The sequence below is a fragment of the Hippopotamus amphibius genome, chromosome 6 (assembly GCF_030028045.1).
Source record: "Hippopotamus amphibius kiboko isolate mHipAmp2 chromosome 6, mHipAmp2.hap2, whole genome shotgun sequence".
Lineage (NCBI taxonomy): Eukaryota > Metazoa > Chordata > Mammalia > Artiodactyla > Hippopotamidae > Hippopotamus > Hippopotamus amphibius.
The window spans coordinates 84638502-84653622 of NC_080191.1; the positions used below are offsets into that span (position 1 = coordinate 84638502).

The following is a 15121-nucleotide window of genomic DNA, read 5'->3' on the forward strand; positions in this document are numbered from 1 at the left end:
TGCTGCGAGCCCTGGGCAGCAAACGTGTCCCATGAAAGGAGTTTGGGAGGAAAGTTCCATAAAAGAGGTGATGCCAAAAGGGAGATGCAACCAAGATAAACCTTGACTATTCCCCTTATCTGTACTGTGGACTCACACACCTGAATTCCTACCTGTCATCTCTACTTCAATGCTAAAGGCATCTCTAATTAAATAACTGAAATTGAACTTTTTGTTTCCTACCAAACACAAGGATTCTACATCTCAATGAAAAACATGACCATTCCCCCAAGTGCTCCAGCCAAATACCTAAAAGTCATACCTGATTCTTGCCTTTGCTTTATGAGCCCTAACCCCATCCAGCTCTTACTGTTTCTACCACTAAATGGATCCTGACTCTGTCCACTTTTCTCCCGTTCCACCTTCACTCCCCACCCCACACTGCCATGTCTCACCCCAGACTCTTGTCCATAGTAATACAACACTTACTTTGTTTTATTTCCTTCATAGGCTTATAACAACCCAACTTAAAAAAAATGTATTAGTTTACACATATATTGCCTGTCTCCAACCAGTAGGATGTGACTTCCATGACAACAAGGGCTCTGCCAGACTTGTTGCTCTAAATCAAGCATCTAGACCAGTTCCTGGCACATAGGAGGCACTCATAAAAATGTGCTCTATTCATGGAAAATCCATGATGATGCCTGTGGCCAGTCCGGGTAGACGTCAAACACTTGTATTCAGTATGAAGTCTATGTTACTCTCCACAATGCCTTAAAAGTCAAGGCTTATGAAACTGGGCTACATCACATTCAGCATGAAAAAAGCAGAAGGAAAAACCAAGCCCTATGCAAGTCTAAAGCAGGCTAATGAAAATGTTTGACACAAAACAATTGCAGGAACAAACACAATCAGTATTTTTACTTTCGAAAAGAAGTTTAAAATCTCTACAGACTGTAGCAAAATAGAATCTCTGCTCCAAGAAGTTTTCTCCAAAAGTGTCTTTGAGCAGAGGTCTCCCCGTCTTTGGAAATGTTTCAGTTTAAGAAACCACACATGACAATTTCCTATAGTCCTATACTCCTAAAGCTGAAAGGGACCTTAACAGTGATTTAGAGCAACCATCTCCATTGATAAATGAGAAATTAAAGCCACAGAAGTTAAACAACTGCCTCTGTTAAATAACAGAGGTCAAGATGGGACTTGAACTCGGGACTCCTAATTCCAAGGTCAGATTTTTCCAGTATATCAAGTTGCTTGCATCCTCTGGGCTAAAGATAAAATTTCCCTCACCGCTACCAACCTGACTTAAAAGTAATGTTTTGGGATTATAAGGGAGAAAAAACTATTTTCTGAGTATTGGGTGGGGCAGGGTCAGTATAAATAAATATAAAATATTAATGTCAAGAAATGAACAAATAATTAAAATGTTTACCATCATTCTATAATATTAATAACAACAATAAATCACATTTTGGGCTCCGAGCAAAGGATTCATTATGACATTTGCACATCCTAGGTGACCAGTAGCCCTGAGGGGTAGATTATTACAGTTCCTTCTTCTAATGATATTTTGAGCACAGATCAGGAAGTATCACAAACCACATAGTAATATCTTTAAAATAGGGATAGTGTCTGTTGGGTTTTAGGAAAGACATGCATGCTACAGAAGGTGATAACCAGTCAGGAATATTTGCTCTGTATTCCTGAGAGATCACTTGTTAGGAAAAAAAAAATAGGATTTTTCACCATGCATTTCCTTTAAATTGAGTATAATTTGGGGGATATAGTGAAAAATGTGAGAACAGTGTATATGCTAATAACTATGTAATGTGAAGAAAAGTGTGAAGAGTTAAAACTGACTCCGTGTTTATCCTACTGGTGAGAAGTTGTATGTGGGGATTTTAATACCTAAGGAAGAACATCGATAGAATGGTTACCTAACTAAAAAGACAGGTAATTCCCTGAGATGTGAAAAGAATGATCATAAGGGTGACCCTTTCAAGTGATTATGGACAGAAAGGGAACCCTTAGCACTGACCCTGGCCCAGAGGTCAGTGGAAGCTTCCATTCCATTCACCCCCTGAGCTGTGGAATCCATGACTAACACAGCTATACACAAAGTTACCTTAATGAAGGGGAGGTGTCTAGTCTCTCAGGGGCAGAAGGACGTCAACTGGACAAATCATGGGCGTTCCTGACTGTCCAATTAATGAGAAACCAATAAGCACTGCCTTAAGAGAATAAATTTTGTTTTTCCAATACACTTTGCTTTTCCACACTCCCTTCCAAATGGGGAACACTGCAAGCGTGGAAAGGCCAGGGGAAATCATAAAACTTAAAAATAATGCACTCTTTTAAAGTAAGTACGTGCAAGTATGTATTTATCAAGTTGTCTTATGAGGAGATGGAATTAGGGAGTGGAGCTCATCTTCCCCCCACTATGCCCTAATAGTGTGTCAAGAAAAATAAAGACCATAATGAAGCTCATAAATGTGTTTACTCCTTAGCATATTAAGTGATTGGCAATTTCATTGTACAACAAGTTCAATGTGACATATTTGTTCAGTGTTCCTAAAAGAACCTTAGTTTGTCATGTGGCAAGTATTATTTCTGTTTCATATATAGAAAAATAAAGGGCAAAACCAAACTACAGAGTAAGAGAAGATTAGGAAGAAAAACCCCTAACTACCAGTTTCTTTTTTGTTCTTTTAACTAACTAAATAATAAGGAGTGTGAGGCAAGGAATGCAATGTGAAAAGGAGAAAAAACAAAGATGAACAAACTTTCACAATTACAGTGTGTAGAGACTGGAAAGCAAGATGACATAATTATTCTAGAGAAATTTCATTTTGTAAGTGGTGTTCCAAAAATTTAGTGTGATATACACTTAGAGAACAAAATGTGTAAAAAGTTTAGTTACTAATTACAATGATTCCAGGGGTAATTCCACCAGCTCATAGCACAAGCCTTGAAGCAAAGCCCTTTTTTTGAAAGTCTATTTTGGTAGAGGCAAAGTGAGCTTTCCAGATTATATTTAGCAAGACTAACCTTTATTTTTTTGCTTTAAAAATGAAACGGCTAAATGGAAAAAAATCTATTTTTAAATATCAAGAACTGGCTTCCAAATTAATTCTTCCATTCTAAATAAGCGTGAGGCAGAGTTTATGAAGAACTTCTGTATTTACAAGTATCAATGGGGCCTCTGACTTGCTGAATATCTTCCAGGAAGAGAAATCTGATACAAGTTACATTTCCTGAGAGTGAAGTGAGAGATGCTTGGAGTTTATAGTAAGTCATTTCTTGCCCAGCTGACATCCACCATCACCTGTCACTTTACAAGCAATTTGGCTCACAGGGCCTGAAGGTTTGTCTGAAACGCCTCCCCCACCTCCACTCCTCAAGGTGGGGGATGATGTTTGAGTTCCACATCCACAGAGACTCTGAAATCTTAGCCTTTTGGTGTTTGCCGGGGGATTCAGACAGATAGGTTGCTAATGGGAAAACAAAGCTTGGATGGCTCGCTAATCATCTTACGCCTGTTATCATTAGCACTTGTTCATTGTGACATGGTAAATGACTTCCCCTTGAAAATGAGCCCTTCCACTACGTGACATTCTGATAACAAAAATCAAGGATGGACCAGAGAAACTGCTCTTGAGAAAGATTTTTTCAAGTGTCTCCCACCTGAAAAACAAAAAGAAAACATATCCCGGATCAAACCCCACCCCACCCACAAGAGGTCCTCTGAATTGTGAAGTGTCCTTCTGAGTCTGGGGGCTTGGCATCTGCTTCGGGACCAGCCCAGGAGTCTGGGATTGCTACCAAAGCTGTGTTTTTCCCAGTGGCGTGTACTCAGCTTTTTTTTTTTTTTTTTTTCTAGAATGAAATGTTAATTGCTCCCGCACCTTCACTCTTTTGAAAACGGCTTTGTTGAGGTATGATTGATATACTCCGGTTTGTCTTCAGAGTCCAGAAATCTTTCACCTTTCACTTTCCTTTTTTATATGAATGAAGTTCAAACCCCTTAGCTTGGCATATAAGACCTCTCAGAACAGCCTCCTTCACCCCGACAGTCTCTCCCCTCTGTTTACTAAACACACAGGATTTCTCACCAGTCTGCAAATTACATTGACCTTGAAAACCACCATGACACCCCTTCCAACTACCACCTGGAAAATTTGTTCTTATCCTTCAAGCCTCTACTTTTCACATCCCCTATGAAGCTTTTCCTTGTCCTTCCAGAGTCCACCATACCTTACATCTAAAGATTGCTACTAATTCCATAATTCCCAGACAGAAATAACTAGGACCATGTCTTTATTTATTCCTAAAACCTCAGTGGCTGGCACATACTGAATACTCAGTGTCATTTGGGAATTGAGTGAAATACTTTGTTGGAATTTCTTCCTTCATTCGCATCAAAGCTGAAATTAGAAGTAATGGTGACTATATCATGAAATATTTTTTCCTACATTGCTCTCCTAAGCAAAGAGAATTTCATATTCTTATCATGGGTAAATTAGAAGAGAGCTAGTATCTGTGAAGATGGTAGAGAGGATTGCCTAATATCTGTATTGATGAGCTTTGGAGCCCCACAGAGAAAGGAGTGCCAAGAGTTAGCTGAATTATATACACTGTGAGGCTCTGCACCCAAGCCGCACTGCCTTGGGATCCACAAGACGTTTAGAGAGAGGGCCACTAAACCCGTGCCACCACCCTCCAAAACACACACACACACCATCCAGATGTAAGCCACAGAGCAACTTTGGCCCTTGAAGGCTGAGGATGAGCAGCTGTGAGCAGAGGCTGGCTGGGTCCCACGGAGAAGTATTTTCATGGAGGAGACCCACAGCAAAGGCAGGGTGACATGTACTGATAAGGAGATTAGGACACAAGAACACAAGCATACAAAGTAAAATAAGCCAGACACAGAAGGACAGGTATTGTATGATTCCACTTATACAAGGTTCCTAGAGGAGTCAAATCACATAGAGACAGAAGGCAGAAGGGTGGTTGTCAGGGGCTGGGGGAAGGATGAGGAGGAGTTATTGTTTAATGGGTGCAGTTTCAGTTTGGAGAAGATAAAAAGTTTCTGGAGGTGATGGTGGTGATGGTTGCACAACAAAGTGAAGGTACTTAATGCCACTGAACTGTGCACTTAAAAGTGGTTAAAATGGTAACTGTGATGTTATGTATGTTTTGTTGCAATAAAAAAAGCAATAAATGACACACACACAGAAAGAACAGAAGCATACTTGCTTTTGAACGTGAGCGCGTGTGCAACAGTCACAGGACTGCCAGGTTCTACAGTTGTTCGGATGGAAAGCAGGACTCATAACAACTCATAACAATGTAGGCACTGATCTTAACATGACATGGTCTGAACCCACATACTAATGAATCCTGGGAACATTTAAATTAGCTGAGCCAGAATGGGATCAGCATTATATAAAAAGTATTTTTAAAGTGTATTGTACCACAAAGAAGGAAGGACTTGCCTGAGGACATCAGTGAGGGCTGTGCGTAGAAGGTAGTAGGATGTGTAAGATTCCAATGGGCAGAAATGGTGGACAGACTATGACAGAGAGAAGTGGGTACACAAAGGCAGTCCAGAGCCACACTCAGGTTGCTGGTATTGGAAGCAGGACAGTGGTCACCAGTGACTTGGAAAGAGACGTTTCCACTGTTTTCAGGAGTCCTAGTCAGATCTGAGTGGGTTAAGAGATGTGAGAGGAAGTGAAAGTGTTCAGCTACATTATTCCTTTGAGAAGTTTGGGAGGAAAAGAAACTGTCAAGAGAATATGTTTCTAGAACAGGGAAGGATTACATATGTATTTGTAGCCTAAGAGGCCGGGATCCTGTGGAGAGGGCATTCAAAACAGAAGAGCAGAGGGGATCACGGGTGCATCAAGGTCTTAGAGGAGGCTGGCAGGGAGGAGATTAAGAGCACAAGTGAAGGGTTACCCTCTGAAAACAGGAGGTTCCCTTGGGAGAGGACAGCTGAAGCAGAGAAATCCTGAGGGGGAGAGCAGAAGTGGAGACGGTTCAGATATGAGGAATAACTTGGGGACAAATCATCAGATAGTCAACCAACCAGGTGTTCATTCTACACGGCACTATCACACTTGTCCATATGAATTAAAAGTTTCACTGAAACTGTGACTGCTTCCAAATTACCGGGACAGGGTGAGAGGAATTGTTAAAGTCAATTACTTGAATATATTATTTTTTCATTTAAAATAATAAAAACCTTAACCCAATCTGGAAAATGCATTTTAGGATATGTAAGTGCTGACTAAAATGAGGCAATGGACAAGGCATTACCAAGCTGATGTGAGTCACATAAAATAACATAATCAACTTTACAGCCACCACGCTTCTTTTCTTTTCTTTATTTTTTAAGATTTTTTTTGATGTGGACCATTTTTAAGTCTTTATTGAATTTGTTACAATATTGCCACTGTTTCATGCTGTGGTTTTTTTTGCCTTGAGGCATGTGGGATCTTAGCTCCCCAACCAGGGGAGCCCTGCATTGGAAGGTGAAGTCTTAACCGCTGGACCCCAGAGAAGTCCTCCATGCTTATTTGCTGATTAGCCTTTATGGCTAAGTTAAAAGAATTGAAATGTTAGTAAATTAATGATTTATTAGCTAACACAGTTCTTCTTGGATTCACATACATTTCAAAGTTTGTCACTGAAATCATAATTTTATCTTCCTTTCGGATTCTGTATCTAAGAATGAGGATGAGACTATCCAATGCTATTTTATGAAACATGGAGTGCTATCACTCCAAAAAAATTCTGGAGTTGTTATAAAGCTATTCTTAAGCACTAGTATAATAAAACATTGTGTATGACTGCAGTCAATGCTCTGGTAAATTCATAAATTTAAGGCCATGCTTAAATTCGAGTTTATAACCATTACAGAAGCAGTACATTTGCCACCACTGAAGGTTAATAGCTAATTAATCCTCGTAGCATTTTTATGGGGCAAATAAGATTAAAGGTGACTGAAGTATGTGCTTCCATGCTTTCTTTCTTTTGTGTATTCTGGAAACCTGCAGTGCACATTCCACAGATACATACATATAACCCACGCCCAAGCAAAACCTCTGCTGTCCCATACAAGATTTGATTCGTAGAATAAAAACACAACTGAAGAAAGAAAAAAATGTCATATATAATCCAATCATAGAATTAGATTACTTAATGCGTGTCAAGCTGGCCCGAGTAATTACCAAAATAGGACACCTTAATTTTATTACTTTATGATGACATTTGCGTTATTATGACCCCTAAGTAGTAGATTTAACTGGTACTTCACTACTCTCAAGGTAAATGGCATAAGGTCATTTTAAGATAAGATAATTTACATGTAATCAGACAATAAAAAAGAGATCTGCTGTACAACACTGCACTGATAGTCAGCAATGATATATCATTCATTAAACATTTGTTAAGATTGTAGATATGTTAAGTGATGTTTCCAAAACAAAATAAAATAGATACGAATGTTGTAGAATCTACATACATATGATCAATTACTGATACTTTTTACCTTTCCCTCCAAAATACTGAATTATATGAAATCTGAAGGAGGAAAATCACAACTTACTTAAAATTGATGATAATATTAAATGTTTCCAAAACTGTTAAATAGAAATACTGGATGATAATATTTCATATTATATTACATTTTAGAAGTGTTGGAGGAGGTCACTGAGAGGATTTGCCCACCAGTTGACCGTACTTTCTGGCCAACATTCCCATGTTAGGACTTGTTTCAAGGATGCGGCCTTGAGAGAGTAATGTGTGGCTGAGACCATCTGGACAGTATATGTGACTGACCCCCGTTTAGGCCTCTACATAAACTTCTACAATTCCAGCCGGTGGGTGCAGAGATCTATTGCTCTTGCCGCGCCCAAGACAAACCTCATACGTACATTTCCTTGCTCAGTAAACTTGCCACCCACCAATCTGGGGAGCTCTGCCTCTTTCTTCAGTCTCTCCCTGCCCTCTGTGTACAAGGGCCAATTTCAAGTTTCACTGGAACTCTCATGGTTATGAACCAACAAATTGCCATAAAGCAATATATTATTGGAACATATTAACATCTCTTAATTTTCTAGAAAAATATAAGAGAGGTTCTTGTGATAGACAAGTAAATATCCCATGCATTCTTTTTTTTGTTTGCTTTTGTTTATTGGCTGCTTTGGGTCTTCGTTGCTGTGCACAGGCTTTCAGCTTTCTCTAGTTGTGGTGAGTGGGGGTTACTCTTCATTGTGGTGCACGGGCTTCACATTGCGGTGGCTTCTCTTGTTGTGGAGCATGGGCTCTAGGCACATGGGCTTCAGTAGCTGAGGCACATGGGCTCAGTAGTTGTGACTCATGGACTCTGGAGCGCAAGCTCAATAGTTGTGCACATGGGCTTAGTTGCTCTGTGGCATGTGGGATCTTCCCAGAGCAGGGGTCAAACCCATGTCCCCTGCATTGGCAGGTGAATTCTTAACCACTGCACCACCTAAGAAGTCCCTCTCCATGCATTCTTAAAATCTGTAAAATACTCTTAAAATTCTTTTCTATCTAATATATAAAATTTGGCTAAATTACATCAAAAAGAATGGAAATAATGCCATTTGCAGCAACATGGATGGACATAGAGATTATCATACTAAATGAAGTCAGAAAAAGAAAGACAAATACCATATGATATCACTTATATGTGGAATCTGAAATATGACACAAATGAACATATCTATGAAACAGAAACAGACTCACAGACATAGAGAACAGACTTGTGGATGCCAAGGGGAAGGAGGGGAGGGAGGGACGGATTGGGAGTTTGGGGTTAGCAGATGCAAACTATTATATATAGAATGGGTAAAAACAAGGTCCTACCCTGTACAGCACAGGGAGCTATATTCAATATCCTGTGATAAACCATAATGGAAAAGAATATGAAGAAGAATGTATGTATGTATAAACGAATCACTTTGCTCTACAGCAGAAATTAACACAATATTGTAAATCAACTATACTTCAATAAAATAAATTTTAAAAAATTAAAGTTAAAAAATAAAATAAAATAAAATTTGGCTAAATTGTATGATTTTAAAATTTTAGTACTTGTGAACCTATCAGGCTTTTCCTTTCATCTTAAGAATGTATGACTTAATGACTCACCTTCCATTTTTGGTATGCCAAATTATAGTTAAGGAAACACAGAGAGAGAAAAATTATAATAGGGAAGAACAAATCTGACTCCCTATTGGATCTGTTTCTTTTACTTTAACCTTTGTATTCTTTTGCTTTGGCCCTAAGTTAATCACCAATAGAATGTTGCCTATAGCCTGAAATAGACAGGATAGCCCATTTTCATAGCACTGACCTTTAAAGGTATAATGCTTTCCCATTCATACAGAGATAAAAAGTTGCAGAACAGAGAATAACATTTGTCTTGTTGGGGGTTTACAGGAACAAATGAAACTAGACCCATGGGGACAGCTGCAAGAACAAAGGATTCCAACACCAAGAAGTTTGCAACAACCAGCTATGCCCCTTCCCCTTTTAGTATATAAAAAGCCTGAATTCTACCTCAGGAAAGATGGTTCTTTGGGACACTAGTCCACCATCTTCTTGGTCTGCTGGCTTTCTGGATAGTTGCTATTCCTTGCCCTGACACCTTTTCTCTTGATTTATTGGCCCGTTGTGCAGTGAGCAGTATAAGCTTGGGCTCCATAACAGAATTATGTGTAGCCATCAGTCAATCCCATATAAGCAGCTCAACAACTTTTTACTAAGTCACATTTCATTATATGGGAAACTTCCTATCTACAAAATGATAGAATGCCCCAAATGAAAACCTAAGGAATGCATAGTCATTCTGTATAGTTTAATGGAATCATGAAGTAATCCTCCCAAACTTTTCAGCAGTGAGAAGTTTCAGTATCAAAGTTCTGAACATAATTTTGAGCTTCAGAATTTAACTGGTTTTGAGAACATGGAGGGGTCCCAAAGAAGAGAATGAAACATGGTTGGAAAATTGGCCCTTATGAGGGAAGGAATGAAAATACTGAAAATCAGGCTGTGTGTGATACTTAAGAAGTGTAGCTTTCATGAAAGGAGCTATGGGCTTTGAGTCCTGAAGCCTGTGTGAATGATAGAAGGAACACAGCTCAGTTTCTTCTCGGGTCAAGGCAAGAGCAAAGTATAGCTTTCCCCTGCACTGTGTATCTCTCCAGCAGGCTCCAGGAAGGCAAGATTAGACCCACATTCTTCCACCAGTGTAGTCCCAGAGTTTAATAAAGTGCTCGGCACATCATAAACTCACTAAATGTTGAATGGAAGGGTGAACTCTGGACTAGACTGAATTCATTTCAGTGACTTATTGAATGCTACCTCTTATTCAGCCTAAGCAGAACAGAAAATTCTGGGAACCCCTAAAATATTTATATAGTAAGCTACAACTTTTTTTTTGCAATTGTTACAAGTTTTCAGTTAAAAACACAAAACTTAATAACAAAATTTTTAAGCATAATGTTTAATGCTACTGAAGAAATTGGGTAATATACAGAATAGATAAAACAATGATGGAACATAATTAGAAGTATATATCAAGATCTCAAAAAATAAACGTGTAGTTCTGCTTGGAAAGATCAATCTTATGGATTTTTTTGGCTCAATAAATGTTTACTGAATGAATGGACATGTGAAGAATAAGCAAAGGAGGCGATGAGTAAGGGGTGAGTCTTAACTGGCCTCTCTAGACAGAAAAACAGAGGAAACAACTTTCCTGCATGTTGTAGTGTTATTTATAATAATAAAAATCTGAAGGTAGCGTGAAGGTTCGTGTAGAAAAGATATGCCCATGGGGTGAGTCATCCAACAGGAGCAAAGACTGGGGGCTGGTGCTGCTGCAATACACATAGCAGCCTTCCCCATATTTAGGAATATTTCCAAGGGAACCGTTAAGGTCCAGAGAACTTTAAAATCTCCTAAAAAACACTATACATCTTCTAAATATTTATATAATTTGGGGTTTCCTACTTGCTGAGGATTATTATGTCTTATAAAACACAAGTGAAAAGAGCTTCTACCAGTTCTTTTCTTCCATGTAAAGCCATGAAACTAAATAGCCCTTTGCTTCCAGAAAGCAATCACCAATTTCATGAAAGGGACAGAGAGACGACTCTCTTCACTGGAGATGTATTTGTTTGTAACAAACACAAAGGGGACCATACCTATCAATCCCGCCACCGTTTCTAGCTACACTATCCAAGCTCATAAAATCTGATTAATCTGTGTTGATTCTTTTTTCACACATAGCTTTATTTCCCCCCATTCTTGGGAACTATATCAGCTGCAGAAGCCACCAGCTCCCAGGTATCAACCCTAAATCAGAAAGGCTACAGACTGGAAACATATCTGAGCCCTCCCTTCCCCCCCGTTTTTGCTAATGGACCAAGCACGCCAACCTGCTGAACTCGATGGGGCTTCGTAAGCCTTCTCAATACAGTATTCCAGGTAGACACAGAACCTGAGAGATAAGGTCTTTATCACCCCTGAATTCAGTCATAAATCAGGAAATTCACTTTTCTGTGACATTTTAAATGTATTTATTCAATTACTAAGACATTATAATAAAAACATGTTTATATATAAGCAACTAATGAAACATAAGAATTATATTATACAAAGAAAATAAGGTACTCCATACCATATGCATGTTCTGTGCATATTTTCTCTCAAAATTTCACCCTTTTGCCCTGATAATTGCCAAAACAAAACTTAAAGATAATCGGAGTATGATCATCTGGGATATTGCTGCCAATATGTATAGAAATAATTATAGACACTTGTAGATACAGGAAGCTAAGAAAATTTCCTCTAAGATGATAATTCTGGAAAACGAGGTAGCATGCCACCTAGAACCTTTTAAAGCCCCAAATACTTTACCATTTGCTATCCCAAGGAATACTAAAGAATGGACATGTATTGGAAAGAAAACCAAACATAGAATGTGCATCAGATGTTCCCTGAGCCTGTGCCACTTTTTTGGGTACAACAGTATTTATTTGAAGGACCCTTGTAAGAGCTGCCTTTGGGTCCCCACATTAAGCCAGGGTCAAGGCACTAAGTGTGCCCAATGGGTAACTGACCAACAACTCATTAGATCTCTCCAGATGCCAGAACAATAAAAACAAGCTCAGGCACAGAAAGAGTCCCAATTTCCATATAAACTAGCATCTGCCTTTCCCATGCTGATTCTGCAAGGCGGCTCATTTACAAATATATAAATAGATGCAACTTTACTCCAGTCTCATTGAAAAATCAGAATGGCATCATGTGAGAGAAGCATCCTAGCATCCTTGGCTCATGGAGCGAAATGTAAGTGGAGATGAGCCAAGCTACTTGGCACCTGCTAGTCAGCTTAACCAGATCCCCTCCAGTTTCCTGCAGTGGAGGGACCAGGTTCTGCTGGCAGAGCCCGGGAATTCACTTACATTGATTGCCCAGCAGTCACACATGCTTTAGAGTCAGAGGTTGGAAAATAAATTTCAAGTTGTGCCTAATATTTATTATCACATGTATTCAAGAGAGAATGGCACTGTCTAAATGAGGCAGCAAGTTTTCCAGTGGAGCTACTTAAAATTCGCTGTCTTCTTACACATGGGCTCAATGAATTTTCAAAGGTTGTCACTCCAATAGTTTAGCTACCTGGCCAGAACTAGAGGGGTTTAAATCATCAGGAACAGGGTGAGAGAGAAAATGCATTTTAAGTTTTGGAAGAGAATTTATTGCCTTCTTAAATTCATTAATTAAAGTTATCTACTAGTAGTTAAGAAACTTCGAAACCAATATATATGATATATATGACACATATATATATATACACACACATACAGGAAACTGTCGAGCCCTGAGGTTTAATGCCTGCATGTGAAGCCACCTTCAGGCTTAAGGACGCCCACCATAGCACAGGTCTGTACAGTGACGTCTCCTTAAGTTCTCCACCAGACAATCACCCATTACATCCTCCGGGTATCAAATTACCCTCTTCCTTAGTCCTCTGATTTCTTACCAATTAATGAGCAGTTTACTTTTAAGAAACCATATTATTAAACTAAAAGTATCTAAAGTATCACAAAATAGAAGGTTTAAAAGAAACTTTTCTCAGGGAAAACATGAGTTAGGAACCCAGTTTGTATGTACATCTGAGGATAGGCAATGAGATAATTAATGCTGTTTCCCTTTGAGAATTTCAATGCTGAGATTCTCAACAACCCCACCTCGTAACTTAAATATTAGAATACCCATCAGGAAGTGAAGACATTCATATATGTTTTCACACAAAAACACCTGTGTTTTATATTAAACCCAACAAAACTTTGATGCTTTATTCATTGCAGTATATTCACACACTGGAATGTTCATCTTGGAATCAAAGACTGACTGTCAGGACCATTTATGCTATATCTGCTTTCCTGATGACTCAAGCCTTCTGAATTACTACTGGTCCATCCTCCAATCACATATAGCCAAACATATGGGGAATTATTGGCAATTATTGCCCTGTATAACTGCTGACCAATTGTCAGTATGTAAATAAGTGATTTCTTTTTTACTCTCATGTTCATCAGAGTAAAAAGTATAGTAAAGATAACAAACCAACAATTAAAAAAAAAAAACTTTGGTAAATCCATTTTGAAATGAAATGAGTATCAAGACCAAAAAAAAAAAGCTTTTCTTTACTATTTACTCTACACAATATATAAAATGAATATACAATAAGGACTAAGTTCTTTTAATTTATCATGGAGCTTATCTATACGCATGAAGCATGTGGAAATAAATATAATAAATATCACTGTTTGTCTCTAAGTCTACATTGTGTCATGTTTAAAACTCACATTTTAAAATCTAATTTAGGTTATAACTATTTAAACATAAATAGTATTTCCTCAAAAATAAATTTAATTACTATTCTCTAAAGATCCGGCCTCTATCTATACATGTAAACTTACACAATAGAACAAGATCAGTTTATAAAGATTATTAAAAACCACAAGTATACAAACAACACGTTTACCACAGCATCCAAGTGATTGTACTACTGTCGACAAGACTTTTTGTTTTTATACAAATTATTTGGAAACTCTTTAGAAAGTAGTTCATGTTGTATTACTAAAATATAAAGAAAAATTATTATTTTACTTACATGGTGTCTCTAATAAGAAGTGAACTTCCCAATTTGAAACAAGTTTTATCACCTTCACAAAACACACGTCTCAGAGAAAAGCGCTCTCCTAGGTCAAAACCTGTGAAATGTGATAAATGATTTAAATCAGCAGTTTTATTAAATTTGGTAAACTCACAGAGATACTGACTTGTAAGTAGGATCTTCTGTAGTTCTTATCTGTAGACTGACTTATTTCAAGTTAAATCTGCTGTTCAGGATCAGCAAAATTTCTTGATTTCCTTTTCCTCTGTTTAGGATATTGGAGGATGAAGTATATGTCAAAAAATTCAAGTATTAATTTTCTTTGACCTAGGAATTATTCTAAATAAATAATCAGAGTAGTTTACTGTAGCAGCTCTGATAGCTAAAGACAGAAAATTAGTTAACTAAAAAATACTACAGCCATTCAATTGAAATCTAAGCACCCTTAAAAAAAATCATGCTTTAGAAAAATATATGTTGATGTGGGGAAATACTTTAAGTGCAGTATATGTATTATTATTATTATGTGTGCATGTGTTGGGGAGGGGAGGGTGGAGAGAGAAAGCGGAGGGTGAAAGCAAGAAAAAGGAGAAAGACAAGAATGTTACAAGATGGGAATCATGGCTGTATTTGGGTAGTGAGATCTTTCTCATCCATTTTCTTTTCTTTCTTCAAACTTTCTACAGTGAATACAACTTTTAAAATTTTAAATAACTTTTGTTCTCCAAGAGGTTGAGTTGTTGGTAGTCCTAGGTTAACGATGTAGAATTCTGCACTCTGCAATTTTTTTATATCATCTGTCTTCTTTGCTTTCATTTTGTTAGTATTGGTGTTATCTTAAATTACAATGTGAAGGAGTCACCTACAGTAAACTACATGTTTGGTGATAATTTTACACAAATATGCTTCTTTGTG

The 15121-nt window shown here is 38.0% G+C and overlaps 1 protein-coding gene across 1 annotated transcript in view; it reads right to left on the minus strand.

Moving 5' to 3' along the window:
* The window catches only part of COL19A1 (collagen type XIX alpha 1 chain), a 375262-nt gene that overhangs the window by 347745 nt on the left and 12396 nt on the right, over positions 1–15121 (minus strand). The window contains exon 3 of the mRNA XM_057737773.1: positions 14204–14303. Within this exon, the coding sequence (XP_057593756.1) occupies positions 14204–14303 (100 nt within the window). The remainder of the gene's footprint in view (positions 1–14203; positions 14304–15121) is intronic.